Source organism: Malurus melanocephalus, unplaced genomic scaffold, assembly GCF_030028575.1.
Source record: "Malurus melanocephalus ecotype Western Australia unplaced genomic scaffold, MMel_1.1 scaffold_3, whole genome shotgun sequence".
NCBI classification, from domain to species: Eukaryota; Metazoa; Chordata; class Aves; order Passeriformes; family Maluridae; genus Malurus; species Malurus melanocephalus.
In genome coordinates, this window is record NW_026623235.1 from 15671 (window position 1) to 37365 (window position 21695).

A 21695-nucleotide genomic window follows, 5' to 3' on the forward strand; every position below is an offset into this window, starting at 1 on the left:
ACAGAAAGAAAGGTAATAGGTGTTTTTCTGACAGAGGAGATACTTCTAGGTCATAAAATATCTCCTCTCTTTTGTGCTTCTTCTCAGGTTCAGATTGATCTTTTTTCCCTTCTCCCCTCAAGTCTTTCCAGTAGCCCACTGCAGTTTCAAACCTTCTCAGGCAGACAAAAAGAAACCTCTCATGGGCTGGTTTGCTGCCCGTAAAGACACAGGAAAACCACAAAAATTACACCTCCGTTTTGTCTGTTTTCAATATTGTGTTCTGCTCTGGCAGCAGAAAATTCTCCCCAACCAGAGAATTGACACTTGGAATGAATCCACACYTGGTGGTCTCTGAGTGAGGGTCTCAGAGGGCAGGACAGAGCTGGGAGGGAATTCCCTGGCTCCACAGCAAATGGCAGCAGGGTCAGGTCAGATCCATGCATGGAGAAAAACATGGTGAGAAGGGGAGCTTTCCAGAATAACTGTGTTTTCAGATTTCAAATAAAACTCTGAAAACCCCCAAAAGTTCTAAATTGTTGTGAGGTTAACTCCTCTCACAACAAACCTTTGCTTCCAGGGATTTCTAGGAGAACATCATCTCTTTTCAGCTCCTTCACTGAGGAGAAATCATAACAAAACACCTAAACTGCAACAGGAGAACCAGGTGGGATGGAAGTTCTYCAGCTTCCATTCCATCCATAGATTTTTAACACATCTTCCTTTATGGTGGAGTTGGATATTCTCCACAAGTGCAACAGCTTCACTAAGAAATGTTTAATACTGTAAATCGAAAACCTTTTAAAATGTAATTTATTGAGAAAGCAGGAAGCTTTATCTCTCATGGCATTTGTCAAGCAGCCCTTCCTCTTTGTTTCATATACGGCTGCAGAGATGAACTCCAGAACTCATCTGGTAATGGTTCTGACCTCCAACCAGTTCCTTAGTTCTCCTGTGTTTTCATCTTAAAAAAAGCTAAGTCTGTATGTAAATGAATGATCTGAATTCTCTCCAGGAAGGAGAAACTCTTGCAGCTGCAGAGTGCCATAATCTGGGATTTGACCCCGTGTTCATTGTGTCTGAAGCACCTGCCAGGGAAAGGGCAACCCATGCATCCATTTCTCCAGCTGACTCACAAACACACATTGCTCATCTCAGTCAATGCCAGAGCAGACTGAAAAAAAATCAAGATTTAGCRTTTTCCCTTGACATAATTTTTTAATCCTGCATCAATAACATTTGAGYCCAAGGGGAAATCCAGCCCAAACCAATTGAGCATGAGAGCTGTGGCTGAACAAGCACCACCTGAGCCAACCCTGCCAGCAGAGAAAGCCTGTCATGGTTTGACACACCCCTGTTTAAAACCTAAAAATGAGAAAAACCAAACAAGTTCTGCCAACTAAGACACCAATTTCATATTTATCAGCAAGCACCATAAATAAATGGCTCTACATAAAAAGGAATCACTAAATCCTCTAGTTTAAGCAACCAGTTAGAAAGCAGTGTGAAGATATAATTCAGCTGAGGTATTAATCCTCAATAAGTGGTAGCTAAACTATTTCTATTTGTATATAGAGTTAAGTGTACAGAGTACTTTACAAATACATTGATCCCAAACAGCTGAAGATGTGAAAGACTGAACTTGCCAATATTTTATTTCTAACATGCAAATGAAAGCCAGACAAAAGCCCTAGCAGCAAAAAGAAGTGAGATCCATATGGAGAATACGAATTGAATGAWGTAGCTGATGATTTATGTCCCATCTTTGCAAGCAACAGCTTTCTCCCCATCTTGAATCTTGACCTATGTTTTCATGCTCTTAACCTGAAGATTTCTAATGGATTTTGAGTCTTTAATTTATTGAGGAAATCACTGGGTTCATAAGTTCTTGGGTTTCAGTGTCAACAAAGCAGTTCAAAAAATTAATCTGTCTGGTAATGTCACGGGTGGAAAAATAGAAGTTGAAGCAACAAAGAACCTGTTTCAGCATCTCAAATCAAATATCAAACTGTTATTGATTGACCAAAGCACCTTGAATTTTGGAGGCTTCACATCTGAATTGTGTTTTGTTTTCCCTGGCTTTCTGCAGACCCTGTTTGATGATTTACAGTATGTGACTGCCTTTCAGGTGAAGCCAGACACATTCTCTCTTGATTACAGTGAAATTCAGAAGGTGGTTTAGATCCATACTGTGATACTCAGCCTGACTAGGAAATCCTCACCCTGCCAGACATGTTGCCAAGTAACTGGAATGGTAAAATAACCCAAAACACCCCCCAACTCCCTGAAAAAACAAAAACAAAAACAAAAACAATAACAATAAACCAAAAAAAACCCCAGGAGATGACATCTGAACAGGATGGCCACAGAGTATGTTTTTGCAAACAGGACAATCAAGAATTTGATGTAAGAGAATATAGGTGGGGAGGGAACTCATGATGGATATGCAGTTATTTCACCTCTCYCCAAGAAAATAAAAACATTAAAATGCCATATGATGTACATGTATTAAAAATACTTGTGAAGACAAGTTATTGACAGTCACATCAGCAATGGGTTTGAGCAATGGGTTGAGAGCAGAGCACATTCTTCAGGTTCACAACCCAGACACACACAGGTCTGTCAGGGACAAACTGGAGCTGGCAGAAGAGCTCAGTAAACTTTCCATCATTTACCAGCAATCCTGACTGATCTGGGAGGTCCCAGTCRACCAGAGGTCAGTAAATGTGACACCCAGGGACAAAAAGGGTGAGAAAGAGGATCCAGGGAACTGCAGGCCTGTCAGCTCGGTGCCAGAGAAAGTCATGGGACAGGTCATCTTGAGTGCCATCACATGGCCACAAGAGAACAACCMGGGGGTCACACTCAGCCAGTGGGGTTTTGTGAGAGGCAGGTCCTGCTTGGCTAATGTCATCTSCTATGACAATGTGACCTGCTTGGTGGATGAGGGAAAGGCTGTGGATGTTGTCTGCCTGGGCTTTAGAAAAATCTTTGATACCATTTCCAGTATCATTCCCCTGGAAACGCTGGCTGCTCATGGCTTGGACCTGTTCAGGTTACTGGAGACACTGAATGCTGCTGGTTGCCARTTAATTGATATCTGATTTAATTTCCATATAAGTTTAGCAATTACATTCTCCAGGATCACATGAATATGAATATGATGTGATTTTTAATACTCCTTCAGAGTATATCTACACAAATAGTGTGATGCACTATTACTTTTTACCATACCTGTTTCMTTTCTTCCTTGGAAAGCACAACATTAAGAAGTCTCACTCGTGGGTTAGGGCACACAGGACTTGCAAAGTCTCAGCTGAAATGCAAAGAAACCCCTACTGAGCAGCTTTTCTGGGCTGTTTATGTTCTGCTGTAGARAACTTACCTTGGTGCAGTTTCCAGTCCATGTCTTTCCTGATAAATGTTTGCTCTTCTGACAAAGACACAGGAAAGGAAGGAATCTTGTGTAAAAACTTCCATTTTTTTTTATCAAGAGGGAAAACTCTTTGACTAAAAGTGATTGATTCTTTTAATTACTCTGATTCAGTAATGAAAGAAGTTAATATTGATGTCAATATTATATTTTTAGAGGGTAAGACAAAAAACCKGTAAATAGTAGGAAACCATCTTAAAACTAAATACAGGACAGCACAAATATATAAAAATAAACAAGCTCATTTTAATCTTATTTTTATTTCAGTCTTAACAGAAGCCCCAACCTTTTTTCTAAGTCCTTTTTGAGGGAGTCTTCTCTGAATTTTTAAGCTGGATGCTGGCTGAGTGTTTTGTCTTTCAAATTTTTTTTTTTTTTTTTTATTGATTCAGCTGGTTTCTTAAGGCACCAGCRTGAGAACATCTGAACCCCAGCAGGCTCGTATATATCAAAGCTTAAAGTTATTAATTTCCCTAAGCAGTAGAGCCATTTGTACCCCACTGCCATATGGCTCTCTTCTCTCCCCATCTTCTGTGCACATTTTCATGCATATAAGCACATATGATACTCCATTTATTTAAAATATGCCCTCATCTTTCTCTGAATAATTTTCTCAGTCAGCAGTAATCATGTATCCTGTTTCCACTCAGGTATTTTAATGGGAAAAATTTAAAACATCTTAAAGGACAACTCCTTGGCCYGGCTTTTGAAGAGTTTCTGCGAATCTGAGCTCTGTGCTGTCATCACAGGAACTCTARCYCAYATCACTGCTAAAGGCACAAAAATTSCCTCCCATTAAAATAGAGAAGGAAGCGAAAGCTGGCCCAAAATGGGCATTAAAGCAACACAGCTTAGCCATGGCTCAGAAAACCACGCTGTGTCTTGCAGAAACCCTTTAGAGCAGATCTATCCATTCCTATCATGGTACCTTTAAACTCATGTTACAGCTCTTCAAACATATTCCCAGCATCTTTTAGCCTTCACTCCMCTGCCCCTGGAAACATGTTTAGAGTTTACCTGTGCTTGTAGATGGGGATATTCCCTCTGGGCTGTTCAAGGCTGGATATGCACTCCCATTGCCTGAAGGACAGGAAGGCTCCRTTTTGCCATTTTCTTCTTTTGCCTGCGATAGTTAATTTACTTCCTAGCTGCTTGTGCTGTGGTTTGGATTTAGGACGAGAATAATTTTAATAAAACACTGATGCTTTAGTTGCTGATGAGCAGTGCTGACACTAAGTCAAGAACTTTTCGGCTTCTGACCCCACCCTGGCATTAAGGAGGGTGGGGGTGCACAAAAACCTGGGAGGGGGCACAACTGGGACAGGTGACYAGAAATTGCCAAAGGAATATTTCCTATCATATGGTGTCATGCTCAACATATAACCCAGGGGGAATCTGGCAGAAGACCACTGCTCTGGAGCTGGCTGGGCCTTGGTCAGTGAGGGGTGAGCAATTGCGTTTTGAATAATTTCTTCTGTACAACAACAAAAAAAACAACTTCTTTTTCCCCAGTGTCTGTACTACCAACCCTTTTTAATATCAACCCACAAATTTTATTTCTTTTCCCCAAATTCTCTCTAAACAGAGCTCCCTGCTCTGTTAAACCACTCCAGCCATAACCACCCAAGGCAATCCCTGGCTGTGGGGTGTGGTTCTAACTGCCAGCACATGCGAGTTTCCTCTACCCTGATGGCAGAGACACCGAGACCTGGGCAGGTTAGAAGGAAAACTGGAGCTGTGCAATTCGGTATCCATGCCACAGCTGGCTGCAAAGCCAGCAGCCCAAAGCTGAAGGGCTCAGGGCTGCAGACAGCAGAGCACTGGCTGTCTCTTTGCTCATAACAAACAACAAGGAATTGTGTACCCAAAAGCAGGGGAAGGAGAAACGAAAGATGGACAGATTGASCTTTTTCCTGACCACTTTATTTTTTGTTTTTTTATGTCACATCCAACCACACACATTTCAGAGAAACATGATGTGAGTATGGACACAGCTGGMCATCACTGGTACAAACACGTTATTGTTTTAATTTCACACAGTCAGAATCTCTGCAGAGCTGTAAGGCAGCAGGGATTGGATTCTTCCTAGGCTGTGATCTTGTTTCAGAAGAATGAGGGTGCAAAACTCAGGAAGTATGTAGAATTTAATCCAGGATTGAAGCACCTGCACTCCATTTGCATTGGTAKGTTGCTTTTAACAGGATGCTTTTAAAGCACCGTGAAGTTTTCCCCGGTCCTGTCTGGCCTTGTTGACTTTGCCCACTGTCAGTACTTAGGAGGCWAAGCTCCACTTTCTTAGTCACTATCACTTAAGAATGCCAAGTGAACTAGTTCTTACAGGTTTCAAGAAATTTAGTTCACATAATAAAGGCAGAATAACCAACTGAAAATTAAATACTGATRAGAACTGCTAATTATCTCCAGTTCTGAATTAACACTCTCATATATTTACCTACATATCTGAATAATTCCACCAGAAAATGTGAGTGGGAATTCATGAATCATGAATTGCAAACATTAATSAGCTTGAAGTCAAAACCATGTAACTGATTTGTCATGGTATAAATCACATTTGATATAGATATCTATCTTCAGGAATCTACTGTGTGCTCTTTCCTTCCACAGCAGATAGTGCAGTCAGTCAGCAAGTTAACTTATTTCTGCTATCATAAGAAATAGACAGTTAAAAACAATTTGTGATGGCAGGTAACAGAGCAAGAACATCAAACTCTGTGCAGGTAATAGAYGGGTTCAGAGTGAATGTTGTGCTCACTAGCCCACAGCTCCCTGTTTGGCCACCTGACCATTCCAATATTTGAATTATATGGACCTCAGAGAGTGCAGCCACGCAAACAGACACAGTGAACCTATTAAAATAACCTGACTTCTCCTCTCCCCACTTCCTAATGGAACAGCTGGCAGTCTAACCAAGTTGCATGCTAATTTGTCCCTGAAACACAGCTGAGTCAGTGACAGATATCCTGCTGTCCCCATGGCATTGAGACATGAGGTTTAAACTTGGAGGATATTGCATCTGTTCCTTATAGCACAGGAAAAGATATCTAAGAGCAGAAAGAAAAACATTATTGGTGTACTTCTCAGAAACAATATGTGAAACAAAAAGCAGCCTGAATTTTAGGTGTTTGGGGTTTTTCTGGTTTTTTGTGTGTTGCTTTGTTTGGTTGGGTTTGGGGCTTTGGTTTTTATTTTGTTCATTTGTTTTATGTGAAAAGGCGGATTTTATCAGATGACACATTGGATGCACAGGCTCAATACTGTGTTGCTAACAGCAAACAATTCTTATACCTTATAACTATTAACTATATATTACATGACTGTAGTTATATCTATATATAGTAGTTATAGCTATTTCTGTAGTTAATATAACTATTAACTATATATTATATAAATATTAACTGAATTTTTCAGACAGCAGCAAGCACCTGGAGTTACACCAGGTAAGAAACAGGACAAAAGGAGTGACTCCAATCACACCAGCATCCAGGCAGCTTTACTGGTGACTTAACCTTGCCACATGCAAAGAAAATGTCAACATAGGAGGTCCTWGTAACAAACAAGTTCCCTTTCTGATTGATCCAGCTGCTTTGAATTGCATATTCAAAGCATATGTATTGCATATAACCCATGATTTTAAAAGACTAGGTATATTTTATTTTGCCTAAGCAAGCTTATTCTCCTGTGTGAAAATCGGCAGTGTTGAGGYTGTTCAGGCTGGAGAAGAGACAGTTCCAGGGAGATCTTACAGGACCTTCCAGTACCTAAAGGAAGCCTATGAGAGAGTTGGAGAGGAGCTTTGGACAAGAGCATGCAGTGATAGGACATGGGGTAARAACATTAGACCGAAAGAGGGCAGGTTCTGATTAGATATTAAGAAGAAATCCTTTACTGTGATGGCGGTAAGGCAYTGGAACAAGTTGCCCAGAGAAGCTGTGGATCTTCCATCCCTAGAAATGTTCAAGGCAGGKTGGAGAGAGCTCTGAGCAACCTGATCTAGTGAAAGGTGCCCCAGCCTCTCCAGTACCTTCAGGAAATATGAACACATACAGATGTGTACATGTATAGATGAAAATACAAACACACACACACACACACACACACAAATCCTGCACACAATTCAGAATATAACTAACACATTAAGAAATGCATTAGTGGAATACACTAGTAGAAACTGTATGTGCATCACAGCATAATGAAAGTCATGTTCTAAAATGATTCATTTTTTAAAATTTGCTTTCCTGTGTTTTTTTTTGACAATTCCTTGCAACTGCCAATTTGATTACAAAAATGCAATGGAATGGCTTATAAAGGATATTTTGCATTGGGCATCAGATTGGTAAAGACTATGTCAAGTATCAAGTTCTGCATCTGAAACTGTTAATTAGATCTATTTTAATCAATACCCAGCTTTTCAGAAGTAGCTTAAATCTTTTATAAAGAAAAAAATAGTACTCYAGCAAACTTGTCTCGAAGCAAAAGGGACTACACCTTAAGTTTAAAATAATTTTAAGTCTTGACCAAAAGGCTTCCTTGATGCTTGACTCTTCTCCCTTAAAGATGTCAAGTTATCGTTAGACCAAGCTGATTTTTATCACAAGCACAAACGAAAATGTATTGCATGTGGAGGAGGGGAAACAAATCCCACCAGATTTGCAGAAATGTGTTACATATGGCACATAGGACTGACAGCACAAAAATTTAAACCAAAATTTTTATTACATGCTAATATATGATTGACTGAAGGTTTCAAGATCATCTAATCTGCATAATGAAAATAGAAAAAAATAAATTGACAGCAGGCAAGGAAATTCCAAAGTTATAGTGGACCATTATTGAAACAAAGCACAAAAAATTGAAATGAAATATAAGCTTTAACCTTAATTGTTACTCTCACAGAATCTGTTGTTTTATTAATGAAGAGCCACTTTTTGACAAAGGGCATACATACAGTCCAAATCCTTCCTCTTTTCCTTCAGATTCCTGCAAAAAAAAGCACCCATGTGGAGGTAGGGGGAGAAGAAGGGAAGGCAGATCTTTCTCTTCCATCCAGAAGGGCTTGTCCAGATCATTTGAGTCTTGTACATGAAGATGACACAGGATGAGCACAGTGCGCACTTTAACACAAGAATACACCTGAATACTTATCAACCACTCCAGTAACTACCTCTGCAAATTTGTGTGTTGGCAGAAATGGAACATTAGCAAGGCTGTACAGGGGATTTCACAGAGATTAACAAAGTGTGCAATAGTGCATATGTTGGCAAAGCCCTGGCCCTGCAGCGCAGACACCTCTTAGAACTTTGCCCTAGCAGAAAGCTCCTTAACACAAGTCTTATTTTAAGGAATTTCTTATTTCTATTTTTCTATTTTATTTCAGGAGCATAGGAAGGATACGTTTGAAATTAAAATAAATCCTTTAAAAGGTTTTTTTCAATTTAACATTTTTTCTATTTATTTAAATAAAAAATTTAAAAAGAATTTTTCTTCTTGTAAAAGAGTACATGATGTATTCCCAACATGCAGGCAAGGAAAGCACTGAAAAAGAATACTAAAATCAAATAATGCAATAATAGCCAATAAGTATGTAATAGCCAAATATTTTCTCAGATATTCTGTAAATAGATTGTGATTGGGACCTCTCAGGAAGAACTGTCTGATCAAGTAAGATTTCAAGAAACAAAATCCTACAAAATTTGAAATAATTCTCTTTTAAAGAGATGAAAACCAACTCTTTTAAATATCCTCATTTTCTACTTTGTATAAGCCTATTTAAAATATGCTGAACAAATGAGTCTTAAGAGTAATTGAACACAGAAATTGAAACACTGGTAGGGAGTGTCTCCTGGTGGCTCGCAGCCATTTAGTTATTATAGAATGGTTTGTGTTGAAAGGRACCTTAAAGTTCCAACCCCACTGCCATGGGCAGGGACACCTTGGCACTAGACCCAATCCAGCCTGGTACTGAACACTTTGAGGRATAGGGAATCCACTTCTCTGGACAGCTTGGTTCAGTGCCTCACCACTCACGCAGTAAAGAATTTCCTCCAGTACCTAATCTAAACCAACTCTCTTTCAGTTTAAAGCCATTATGCCTTGTCCTGTCACTACGTGCCCTTGTCCAAAACCCTTTCCAACACTAGTGCAGGCTCCCTTTAGGTACTAAGAGGGTGCTCTGAGGTCTCCCCAGAGCCTTCTCTTGCTCAGGCTGAATAACCCCAAATCTCTCAGTCCATTGTCATAGGTGAGGTGTTTTAGCYCTCTGATCATCTTTGTGTTCCTCCTCCAACCAGCTTATGTTGGGGTCCTCAGAGCTCCGGGTGGGGTCTCACCAGGGCGGAGCAGAGGGGCAGAATCCCCTCTCTGRACCTGCAGGCCATCCTTTGCATGATGCAGCCCAGGACATGTCTGGCTTTCTGGGCTCTGAGTGCACATTGCTGGGTCATGTCCCTCCTCTCATCCACCAGCACTCCCACTCTTYTCTCCAGAGCTGCTCCAAATCCATTCTCTGCCCAGCCTGCTATTGTGCTTGGGAGCGCCCTGCCTCAGGGGCATAGTAGCTTGCTGTGGAGCAGCACTTCAGGTTCCTCAAGGTAACAAATAATTTAAATAATAAAATAWCTTTGACCCTCATAGAAGCAAAATAGAGACTACTTGATTCATTGTTCCTAGGAACACCATTATTATGATTATAAAGAGATGAGTAATATGAAAAAAGGGATAAACCCCTCCTCAGGCTTCAGTTATTTCCAGATGCAAACAAGAATTCCCTTGAAATAGACACATTTGAAAAGTGAGTTCTAGCCACTATACACTGTAATACCTCTGAAGAGATAACCATTTCACTCGACTTTCTTTCCTCTGTTGCAGGAGACAGCAGAGCATGTTTCTACACAKGTAATTCATAGCAAGAAAAATTTGAAGAACAGCTGAAATTCTCACCTATATTGAAGTTTCCTGCAGTAGACMAGAGGTGACAAAAGCATGTTGACTATGATTCCTCTATTCCTTCWTTCCTCCATTTCCCAAATATCATATGTTTTTAACTCTGTGTCCCCAAAGATTAAATCTCAGGTYACTAAGTAATATTCATATACATCTAAAAGCACTTAATTTATGCTTCAAAGTAATAAGCTAAATAAAATCTTTTCTACAGGACCTCTGTAGGAATTCTGCCACCTTGTTTGGTATCACTGGCCAACAAATAAAATTTGGATGCACAACAGCCATGCAGCAGYAATACATTCACTGAGCCTTTACAAAAAGCATTTTCAAGACAGTTTTAAAAGGACAGAATGAAAAGAGGTTTACAAATCCAGTCTGTTTTAACTTACCCAGGTAAAAKTTAAGAAAAGCTTTTCAATATTGGATATACAATATAATCCTGCTGTAGGGAGAAGGAACATCAGGTTCCCTGAAAAGCTTCTGCATTTGGAGGGTTTTTGCAAGCCACAACTGCTTGCCTCTCTCCTAAATTCTCACTTGTTATTTAAGCGGTTCATTGATAGTAACCTGGAGAATTTACAGGACAGTCAAAACAATCACAAGTAACACTTATTCATCTCTCAATAGATTCTTAAAGAGTTCTGAAATAATATTAGAAGGGAGATCCAAACTAAAAGGCCGCTTGTATTTGTATCTCTCAGTACTTTGGTACCACAGAAGACAGCAGCTTTCCTGCCACTACACAATATATTAGGCATTTTTTGCTCTGGAATTGTAAGCCAGCTATGAAAAAAGCCCAACCCAGGGTGGAGCTGTCACAACTGACTCTTTGGTTTAAATGTATCAACAATGCCAATTTAAAATAAGAAACAAATATCTTTAGATAAAACTATTCACTAAATTTAACCATTCCAGTTTGTTCAACCAAAGCATCCTCACTGGCCTGAGTACTCTTACATTGCAACTACCCCACGTTTGGACTTGTGCATCACAGACAGAATGGTTAACTGACAATGTGACAATGCAGCATTTACAGGGGCATCTGAGGCAGAAGCAGCACCTCTGTTTCACATCCCAGGTTACAATACTGGTGCTTTTTCTGTCACCCATTTTCTCATTGTAAATGAATCACTTGAAATGAAGGATAAAGTCAAATAAAAATGGCCCAACTGAGAGTATGACAAGACCTTAACTAATAGCACTTAATGTATAATTGCCAGCTATACATTGACCCTTACTTTGCTTCTGGAAAAAGCTACTATAACATATTTTAGAAATGTGAACAGAWTTTACTGCAAGTATAAATAAGTCCCATATCAATAATCTAAAATGTGCCTATGTACTGAAATTGCTCCATTTAATTAYCTGTATAAGAAACATAGTACTTCATTCATTTCACTCACATTTCACTCAAAACTACTGAATGTCAAAATATCAACTCAGTTTTTTGGTCAATGATATTTGAACTGGAGAATTTTTTTCTCTATGATACATTCAACTTTGTACATCATATGCATGTAACTCTTTATCTGACTACTTTTTTTCATAGGTAAACAGTGGCACTCAAACACAGAAGTGGATTCTCAAAACTCAGAAGTATGGCAAATAAAGTCATTTGGAAAAAGCAATGCACAAATCTATTCACCGATCCAAYAGCAGCCTCTGACAATTGCTTTGACAAAGATGTTAATGCAGAAGACACTTTTCATAGCTCTGAAAAAGCTTACCCCAGTGGTGGCAAAAAACTGTCACTTTCTTACAGACAAATTCTAATGAAGAAATTTGATTCCCCATGTAAAATATCCCCTTTCTGGTTTTTAGCAAACTGTATTGAATTTGTCAGATCATCTGCCTATCCAGTTCTATAACAAATTGTTAACACAAACTACAGCAGAGCACACTGAATAATTAATTTCCAGAGTTCACCTTTATTAAAAACAAGGTTTTTGTTGTGAGAACAAATAATCTCTCACTCGTAGCTTGAAAGCCTAAGATAGGATCATTGGCTTCCAGGGTTGCYACCAGCTGCTTAGCAACCTGTCCTACTTGTCTTCCTTCCTTCCTGTTGTAGAGAACTGTGGCCAGAGGAGTCGGCTGGCGATAGATGAAAACACGTCGCATGCACTCGCAGAGAGCAGCGTAGGAGTAATCTGGAGCACAAGCCATGAACTTCTTGTCTTGCTTTGATGCTTGGACATAACCTATATAGTCCAAAATCAAGTAGAAGGGATGAGTAAAAYAGAGGTTTCAACAGCACTTTAACTGGCTAATACAAACCCAAGCTTAACTTAAAAAATAATATGCAATTAGTAACATATTGCATATTGTTATATGCAATATAACAATAAAACAACTCCCCATCGATTTGTTGGTTTATAACCAAAAAAAACCCCAAAACAAACAAAATCAACCAAACAAAAAACAAGCAAACAAGTAAACTACCAACAACAAAAACCCCAAAAAATAAATCCAAACCATTTTTATTACATAAGACAGTACTTTCTGAACAAATGCATTAACCAGTTTAATATCAATATACAAATCTTGTGTTCCTGAACAGGTGTTTTGGATACATATATAGGTACAGCAAGATGTTCTTCCCATATCTGACTCCTCTCTGCCTCACAAGCTTTCATTTTCTCAGCAGGATCATAAGGCACWGACATGGTCCATATAGGCAATACTGGCATAATATTAGCACTCTAAGCAGAATAAATCTCTTCTGTCCCCTCATCTCCCAGCATGTAATTACATTTAAAAATTCAGATTTCTGAGCCTACCTAAACTTGAACAGACATTTAGAACAGACATCTCTGTTTAGAACTGACTGAAATAAATTAGTTTTYAACACACTGTAATTTCTGCTAATATTCACTCAGAAGGAAAAAACCCTTCCCCTTTCCACTTYCATTACAGGACTCTGGTTGCAAACAGATTCTTTTCAGACTGATCTCCTTTTGCACTKTTTCAAAGAGAATTGAGATACAATCTTTGCAAAATAATCCACCATTTTTCTGAAAGGTTATTTGCTTCATTTCCAATGAACAATGCATGCCAGTGGTTACCACATGGGACAACAAGACAGCAAAAATCTGAAGGTCACTTATTAAAACACCTTACCATAAGATTACACACACCTAGACATAAMATCAATTAACTGCAGCTATTGCCCTGAAGATGTCTGTGTGTGTGTTAAGGTGGTGATTATGCTTTTCAGTGTCTAACTCAAGGTCACTTATTCAAGGAACTCTCCTTTTTACTGCACAGTGCTGTGCTTGCATCCTATACAYAGTCTGAAAAGGCTTGTTTTCCTCCCAGGGCATAGGCATTTTATTTCTATGTTCTCTTATTTCCAAAATTAAGCTATCATGCTGCTATCAACAGAATTACTGTAACTTTGAATTCAGATTTAAATAAGTGAAATATCAACTTAAGCCACACCAGAAGTATTCAGATAGAAAAGTCTCAGAGCTGTGTGACACAGATATTAATTTCTTACCTAAAGCATTAAAAGTTGCAATGTGTTCCCACATATTCTCTGGTTGGTCAGAGTGAGGCTGCCAGAGAAGAGCATCAACATCGTGCCTCAGGCAGAAGCATGGCATTTCTCTGGGATTCACAACAACTGAGAAAAGATACTGGTTGCTTCCAAGATTAATCTGAAAACAAAACAAATATAAAATATTGATTCAAAGCATAAATAGCAGATTCTTTTACACATACTGCCAAAGTTACATGATCAACAGTTTTATGTTTGCTAGTTGACAAAATATTTGAATACATTATGCTGTATCCCGGTGATCAACAGCTCAGTACACCACAGGTGCCTTGTATGTTTCTAAGAGATGTTTGTTGGAGTAATATTTAGAGAAACATTATGCCTACTACACAAACAAATGGGAATTTGTTTTTTGCAGAAATGGTTTTGTAGGATAGAGGATCCTAACCTACAACTTCTGATGTTACAAAAAGATTCTCAGTAATCAAGTCTGGTTTTCTGCAGGGTTAACAGGGAAGGGAATACTGTCCSTCTCAGGTAAAAGCTGGCAATCACTGAAACAAGGATTAGCTAGAATACTAGAACTATGAAATGTCAACATTTTTTTTAATTCACTCATAATAAAGTAAGTATTACATTTCAGATAAGCACACTCTTCAATAAAAATGTTTGCAGGAGTTGTGGGTAAAAAGCTGTACCAGCCAGATTTCTGAAGAAAAAGGCCTCAGAACTGCTAACAAAACCACCCAAATAATTTGACAGAAGAACTAAAACAAAGTGAAAATATATTCCTGTACACTGAAAAATATATTGAAATATTCATATTCCCACATACTCCAACAAGGATCAAAACCGCAAGTTCCCAAGGAAGAGGCTGAAATTAATATTTCCTACCCAAGTAACTGTCCTTTGACCATAATGCTTTAAACACATAAAGCTTTGAGTTATTTTTATGTCACCCGTTTTATGAACTCTTTACAAGCTCCCCGGAGTTCAAACTTGCTCCACAATGCCTTGATGGCTTCTAGAAAGCAGACTTCCTTGACCCCATGATCTCATGTTCCTCCTGATCTGTGCAATGTCTCCAATGTCTCTGGGGCACAAACTTCTCACCCTTCAGTGTGAGAAGCAGTAGTTTAAGCTGAGTTATTCAGAACCTTTTCCAGTCTGGTCTTGAAAATCTCAAGGACAGAGGTTGCACAACTCACTAGGTAACTCAAACCACTGTACAGCCATGATGTAAAAGTTTTTGCTTTCGTCTAGTTTTAACCTCCTGTTTCTACTTATGCCTGCYATATCTTGTGCATCACCGATCAGCTAAAACACATTTGAAATTAGTTTCTGTAAAATGCCCTCCTACCAAAACCAAAAAATTATCCTCTGACAAATGTGTCACATTGTATCCACAGAACAGACTACTTTCTTGGGGGAGCTATGCATCTGCACTGCAAAAGAAAGATAGATAAGAGGTAAAATTAAAAAAAAAATCAAGAAGAAACCCCACCAAGCTCTCTAAGATACAGATTTAGACTTCTTCTCAAGCTTTTCAAGGGAAAATGGGAAATTACGAGCTAAATCTTGTCCTGTAACCGTGACATTTCCTGTACAAAACAAGCTGGCCTAGATGTACTTTGTGTGACACAAGGTAGTGATGAGACGCAACACCAATGTTTRTAACAAGCTTTGTAGAGACATCTTCAAAAAAACCCCAAACAACCCCAAGACAACAAGTTAATTTGTACTGATTTTGCTGTTTCCAGCTCAAGGCATTGGACCAGATCAAGTCCTAACTTACTGTTACTCAGGGCTGCTAACAACCCAGATCAAGCCCGCTATTCAAGCACTTTGCACACAATCTKTTATTTTCAGTGTGATTGACACAGAAGTATTATGAAGTGATCTATGCTCCAGCTTCTTAGTAAAAAAAGGTCAAGTTTCTACCAGTCTGTCTGAAAAGTTACCGAGGAAAATGCAAACAGACATCTAAAAAATGTTCTGCCACTGAAAAAACCTTTTCTTATAATTATTTTGATATAACTTTAATTTTCCAAATGGCTCACTTGTGAAAGTATATATATATTTTTTAATAAGAACAAAAGGATTTGTTTTTATAATAAAATGACATTGAAACACACATAGGGGCTGACAGTTTCTGTTGCTACTGCAATTTGATATTTTGGAGGACATTTATGTGATTTCAATTGTCTGCAGATTTTTGATAATAGAAGTCAACTTCCAAATTAAAAAATGTTTCAAAGTATTTCTATAATAATTTGCAGTACTCACTACATGAGTGACTTTCAAGGTATCACCATCAAATCTGCACAAGCTTGCACCATCTTCAAGAAAAGCATCACATTCTTCTAATTCTTGAGCATTACAAGGTGGGTTTTCCTTTTCAGGGYTTGGATTCTGAAAAAAAGAATGAACTACACTGAAAATTGAAACTACTGAAAAAAAAATTAACCCTTTCTATAACAAAAATAAAATCAATAGAACATGAAAATAATTTTCATATCCATACCTACTGAAAGCTTAAGCTGTTATATACTTATTCAAAATTAATAGAATGACTTCTGCTGTGGAGAAAAGCACGAGTGGTAGGTACAATAAAATCAATTTCAGTTTGAGGAAAGGTACATAAGCCAATAAAACATGGACAATAAATTCCCTTCTTTAAGTAGCAAAAGCATACAACTGTGATTACCTATGAACATTGAGAGAATGTACATCTGTGTAAGGTTGTTTCAGCTTGCCATCATAAATGCTATTTAAAAAAATTATTAATTCATTTTGTAAGCAGCACGAAATATGACACATTATAATTTTGCTAATAATAATTTTAATTCATGAAAATTTATTTAATATTAATGAAAACTTCTGATTAAAAAAATCATCACTTTAAGCTCAGTATAAAGTACAAAAGAAAAAAAGTTTGAAGTTCCAAATAAATCTATGGTCAAAAGATATACTACAATGTCTTGCTCACAAATAGTGAAGAAGAGAGGAGAAAAGTCAGTCTGGACTACTAAATAGAACTTATTTTAATAACACTTTCCAGTCTTATTGAAAACAAAGTAATAATCCAAACCAAATATATCAAAAGCCATAGGGAGTCACACTTCACAAGTTTCAGATGAGATGCCATTTTCTAATTAAACCAAGTATCAAACAAATAGCAGTTAAAAATTATGTATTACTTTAAGTAGACTTCCTGTATAACAATAATGCCAGGGAGTTCATGAGTGATRTTTATGGTTTCCTAAATTTTCCTTTTAAACATGTCATTTACACTCACAATCTGTAGGTCAAGTACAGTATCCCTAGGAAGACAGTATAAAAGTTTTGCTAAACTATTGATAAACAAGAAATAGACATCTTTCAAAATAACTTAAATCAATTGCTTTAAACAAACTACCACATCCTAAGTGGTGGGAACAGAGTTTATTTCCAATGTTAAGCCAGTCTTCTGTTTGGTACACAGACACCATCATACAAGTTAAATTCAGGCCCCTAGGAAGATGATTTTACTGTTCTAAGTACATTCACAACTCTAGTGTCATTAGTTTGTTAACAGTTTTGAATTAAAAACTAATGTAGTTAGGAGTCTGAATAGTAAGTGACCTGATGAGGGAGGTCAGTGCTGTGCAAAATAGGGTATCGAGAAAAGACAACATGCAAAAGAACAAGAATTTTAAAAGTTTGATTTTCCACTCTACCATTACTTCAGAGGTAAGATGCATCAGGCTTTCAGCTATTTGGGAGCATTGGGAAGGGTCCATAATGAATTGCCCTCTTGTGTCACCAAGGACTAGCTCTGGCCACCGGGATCCCTCATTTTTCTTAATCAGAGAAATTTCCAAACTAAAATGCAAAGAGAAGACATACAGCAGCACATGAAAACTACATCCATTTGTCAGATTAGTCAAAAAGCTCTTAATGTAAATAAGAGCACTTCTTTTCAAACAGAAATGATAAGGAAAATCATATAACAATAACATTCGAATTATAAAATAAGCAATTCTAACAAAAAACATTCTAAAGAAAAACAGGCCAAGGATGTGATTTCTAATAGCCTAAGCACAAACCTCAGAGTTTTCAATGCAAGTGTAGTTTTCCCTAAAGCAATCTCATTAAAATACTTCAAATATGGTAGGAAATCACTTGTAAAGCTATATATTTAAAGACTGACAGAATTTTTCTATTGGGGTTTATTTAAAATGTAAGTAGTAGTTCTTATGGCTACTTCAGCATGCCCTACCTCTGTGTAGCATCTGGGACAAAAATATTTGTATTTTATAGACTTCAGAAATACCACAAAAGTTAATTACCTCTAYTGTCTATCTACAATCATTTCTCAGAAGAGGTAAGATTTTTGTAACATGTAAAAAAACTCCAAGAATGAGAACCAAGTATAATCACTGAACTATTAGCAATAGCTAACTAAGTAAACAAAAAATAAGACATAGCCTGACACACCAATATAATAATTCAAACACTGTGTTAGAAAAACACATACATATAATGATAAACTAAAGTCAGTTTTATTATACTCACTTTTTAGATTCACTCAGAGGGTCTTCAGCAGTTGTAGTGTTCCTGACAGAAAACCCTCTAATTTACTAATCACTGCACCACAGCAACAACTAWTTAGTGAACTCCGAACCAGTTTCTAAAGCACTAACACTGGTATTAGATATAGCATATTTTCACAGCAGACATTTGGAGCAAGTTTTAGACTTTTAATTGATAGATTTATAGTGGCACTGTAATACAAACATTAAGAACTGAGTGCAACTCATTACATTGCAATACAGAATTACTCTTTCTCATTAAAGTAGAAGCCTGAAATTCATGCAATATCACTCACTTGACTGAGGAATAAAAAAATCAAGTTATTCAGCTGAGTTATTTTCTGGCATGACACCTAATAATCAACAACTACACAGTCACATTTTCACATAAATATTAAAAAATTAAATACAAATATAATATAATCTATATAAAAATATTAGTCTCTCTGTTATTTTTTGAGCATTACTATCCTACACAGTTAACTTTTTGGAGACTGCAAAAAGCCAATCTTACCACAACTCAAAGGGTAGCAATTGCTTTAGATAAACAGCTATCAGGTGTTGAGTGGATCACCTGGTGGTTCACATGTTTCTTCTTGAGTTCATAAAAAKGTGTGGATATCTCTGAGATAACCAGACCAGCATGGGTAAGTGAATACATGGCTGAGCCCTCACAAAAGGAAAATGTGATTGTGTTTTAAGGAGCTCGGAATTCTTTTTTTGCACCCTCTTCCTTCTTTAACATCATTATTTAAGAATTAAAAAAACTCCTACAATTTACTCAAATAAAAGCAGGAATGTTTCTGAGGTCTATGCTAAGTTCATCTAGATTAATTTTCTATAGTGCACACAATATATCATATATTAGGAAAATATAATAAGGAATTTTTAAGTCAAACCTAAAGAATTTCAGTCGTATTATTGCTAAAATGCTTGTTTGTGCTAAGTTGAAGAGAAATTATTAACACAAACACCAAGGTACATTCAAACTAATCAACCCCGAAACAGTTTAAAAAAAATTGCTTAACCAAGAAAGTTTACTCTTCTTACTAGCCTATGTTTAATATTTTGATACCTGGGTGGGTTTTTTCCTGGCAAATAACTGTAAAAGAGTAGATAAAGAAACAGTAAAGAGACAGAAAAAGCCAGTGAACTGTCTTCAGGAGAGGAGACAGATTCCTGAAAGTAGGGACATGGGGTGTAGCATTAAATGAGACCATCCCAGAAGGGCCAGAAGTCAGACATGGTATATGTTTTAAAATCAGTTCCTATCAATAGGAAAACATACAATACCTTTTGTCTTCTCTAATTATCCATGTGCAGCTTTCATGGTCCACAGATGAATAGAGCTTTCCTTCTATCAAAGGAGGCTGGTTTTTTAGTGTAACACATATGTTATCAGGGGAAAACTGTATTTTTATGTCATCTTTAGTGATGTCTTGAGGCAGGTGAACTGTTATTGTCACATCATCTTCAGTCTGCTGCCAATAGTACAGAGGGTCTACAATTGCAAATACACAGGAAAATACAAACCAGATTACAAGGATTACTGGATTCCACAGCATGAAATGCTGAGGCATATGGAATTTTGTGAAAGAAATTATGCTTTTGAAAGAGTAGAAACTAAMTTTTACTCTGACTAATTTACACAAAATATATTGTTAACATAAAATGGAGAAACACCTTTTTAGCAATTAAGTTCCTTTGTGTCCCTCATTTGGAAAGTAATTTATATTCATGTTTATACTCAAATATGCTGATAAAATTATACAGTGGGCATTAATTCTTAAGTTTACTGTAGTACGATGAAATTGGAACTCAAAAGGTACTTAAATATAATGAACCATTAATGATTAATAATTTGGTTGAAGAGACATCAGGTGCTGTATACTGACAAGCTACTGCATGCTAGAAGTATATGCCATTCAGAGATGTGTGACACGTTTTTCTTATACATTGTGCCAGAAGCTACACTGACTACTCAATAGAAATCATTTCATAAGACTAAACAGTCTTAATCTGCCTCAGCTAATGGAGATGAAATAAAACTGCCTGCCCCGAGGCAGTGATTTACTATTTCTACAGTGTCTGTATGCTCTAAATCAAAGAAGAGAGCAGCCTATCACAACCTGTCAGATAAGTCTTACCTTTCTTTTCATTTGATATTTCTGCATCATCATTTTCTTCTAATGTGTCACTTTCACTTTGGATAAATGTGAATGGTTTGTGGGAAACAATCATTAGACCATCTCCACTTGGCTCTATTGCTGCATAGTGGGGGACTGATTTTCCTTGCAAAACTCTCCTTTTAATTATTTCATATGCATGATCACCTATAAAATAAAATCATTAAAACATCATAATATATTTCTAGAAAACAACTTATTATCTAAGAAACACATTACACTTAAAAATACTAAGCAATCTTATCTGTTAAATCACCGTACCATGGTTTTCCAATAACTTAATACTGGATTAATCTAAGATTGCCTTTTATTCTTATGATGTCTCTGTTGACCACAGCTAGCCCAGCACAGCCTCTGTACAAACAAGTCTTTTCTTGTAGAGAAGTCAGAAGAAAGTTACCAYGTCATATTTTCTGACTCTCATAAGGCAGCAGGCGGGTTTCTCATTTCAACACTTTTACAGCAAGTGTTGCTAAAGTTTGGTTAATGAAAGAAAACCAACTTTGAAAGGTTGTAACTTTGTTACAGTCCCCTGCAGTACCACAAAAGATGAGAACAAACCTAAYCACTGCCTCCAGTCGGATTTATTTTCATGCTTCAATTTTTTTGTTCTTTGGTAACACAGTAGAGGTGGGTGTGATCCCTTTGTCCAGTCTACCAAACGTGGCAGAGATCTCAGTCATTAGTGTTAAGAGACACAACCAKGTTTTAAGGCTTTGTTTGATGAAGCACAGTTTTTGGTAATTTAAGAAATGGCTTGTTGATTAACTATTTACTTTTACTACTTTTACTTATCTGATTTAATAAACTGCACCCACAGTTTCAAGAAAAATCAAGCAACAGCAACTGTCTACTGATGAAAGAAAATGTAAAGTATTGTAATTCCTCAAAACAGCTTTTATCTTTGAGACTGTTTCATACATCAGTGTCRTGGTTTGAACTGTGCCCACGATGTTCCCTCCTTTCCCCCCCACCGAAGAGGGAGAAGGGAGAGCGAAAAAACCCAATTAACACGAAAATTTATGGCTTTGAGATAAACATAATTGGAAGAAAGATACCTATGT

The 21695-nt window shown here is 37.4% G+C and overlaps 1 protein-coding gene across 2 annotated transcripts in view; it reads right to left on the reverse strand.

The window, feature by feature from the left end:
• Positions 1-10118: 10118 nt before the first annotated feature.
• Positions 10119-21695, reverse strand: part of NUDCD1 (NudC domain containing 1) — a 35954-nt gene continuing 24377 nt past the window's right edge. For both annotated transcript variants that reach the window (XM_057367598.1, XM_057367608.1), the window contains 6 exons: positions 20593-20778; positions 19739-19946; positions 17591-17735; positions 16158-16283; positions 13872-14031; positions 10119-12573 (listed from right to left, as the gene is read on the reverse strand). In XM_057367598.1, coding sequence (XP_057223581.1) covers positions 12281-12573; positions 13872-14031; positions 16158-16283; positions 17591-17735; positions 19739-19946; positions 20593-20778 — 1118 coding nt within the window. In that variant the 3' untranslated portion in view covers positions 10119-12280. The remainder of the gene's footprint in view (positions 12574-13871; positions 14032-16157; positions 16284-17590; positions 17736-19738; positions 19947-20592; positions 20779-21695) is intronic.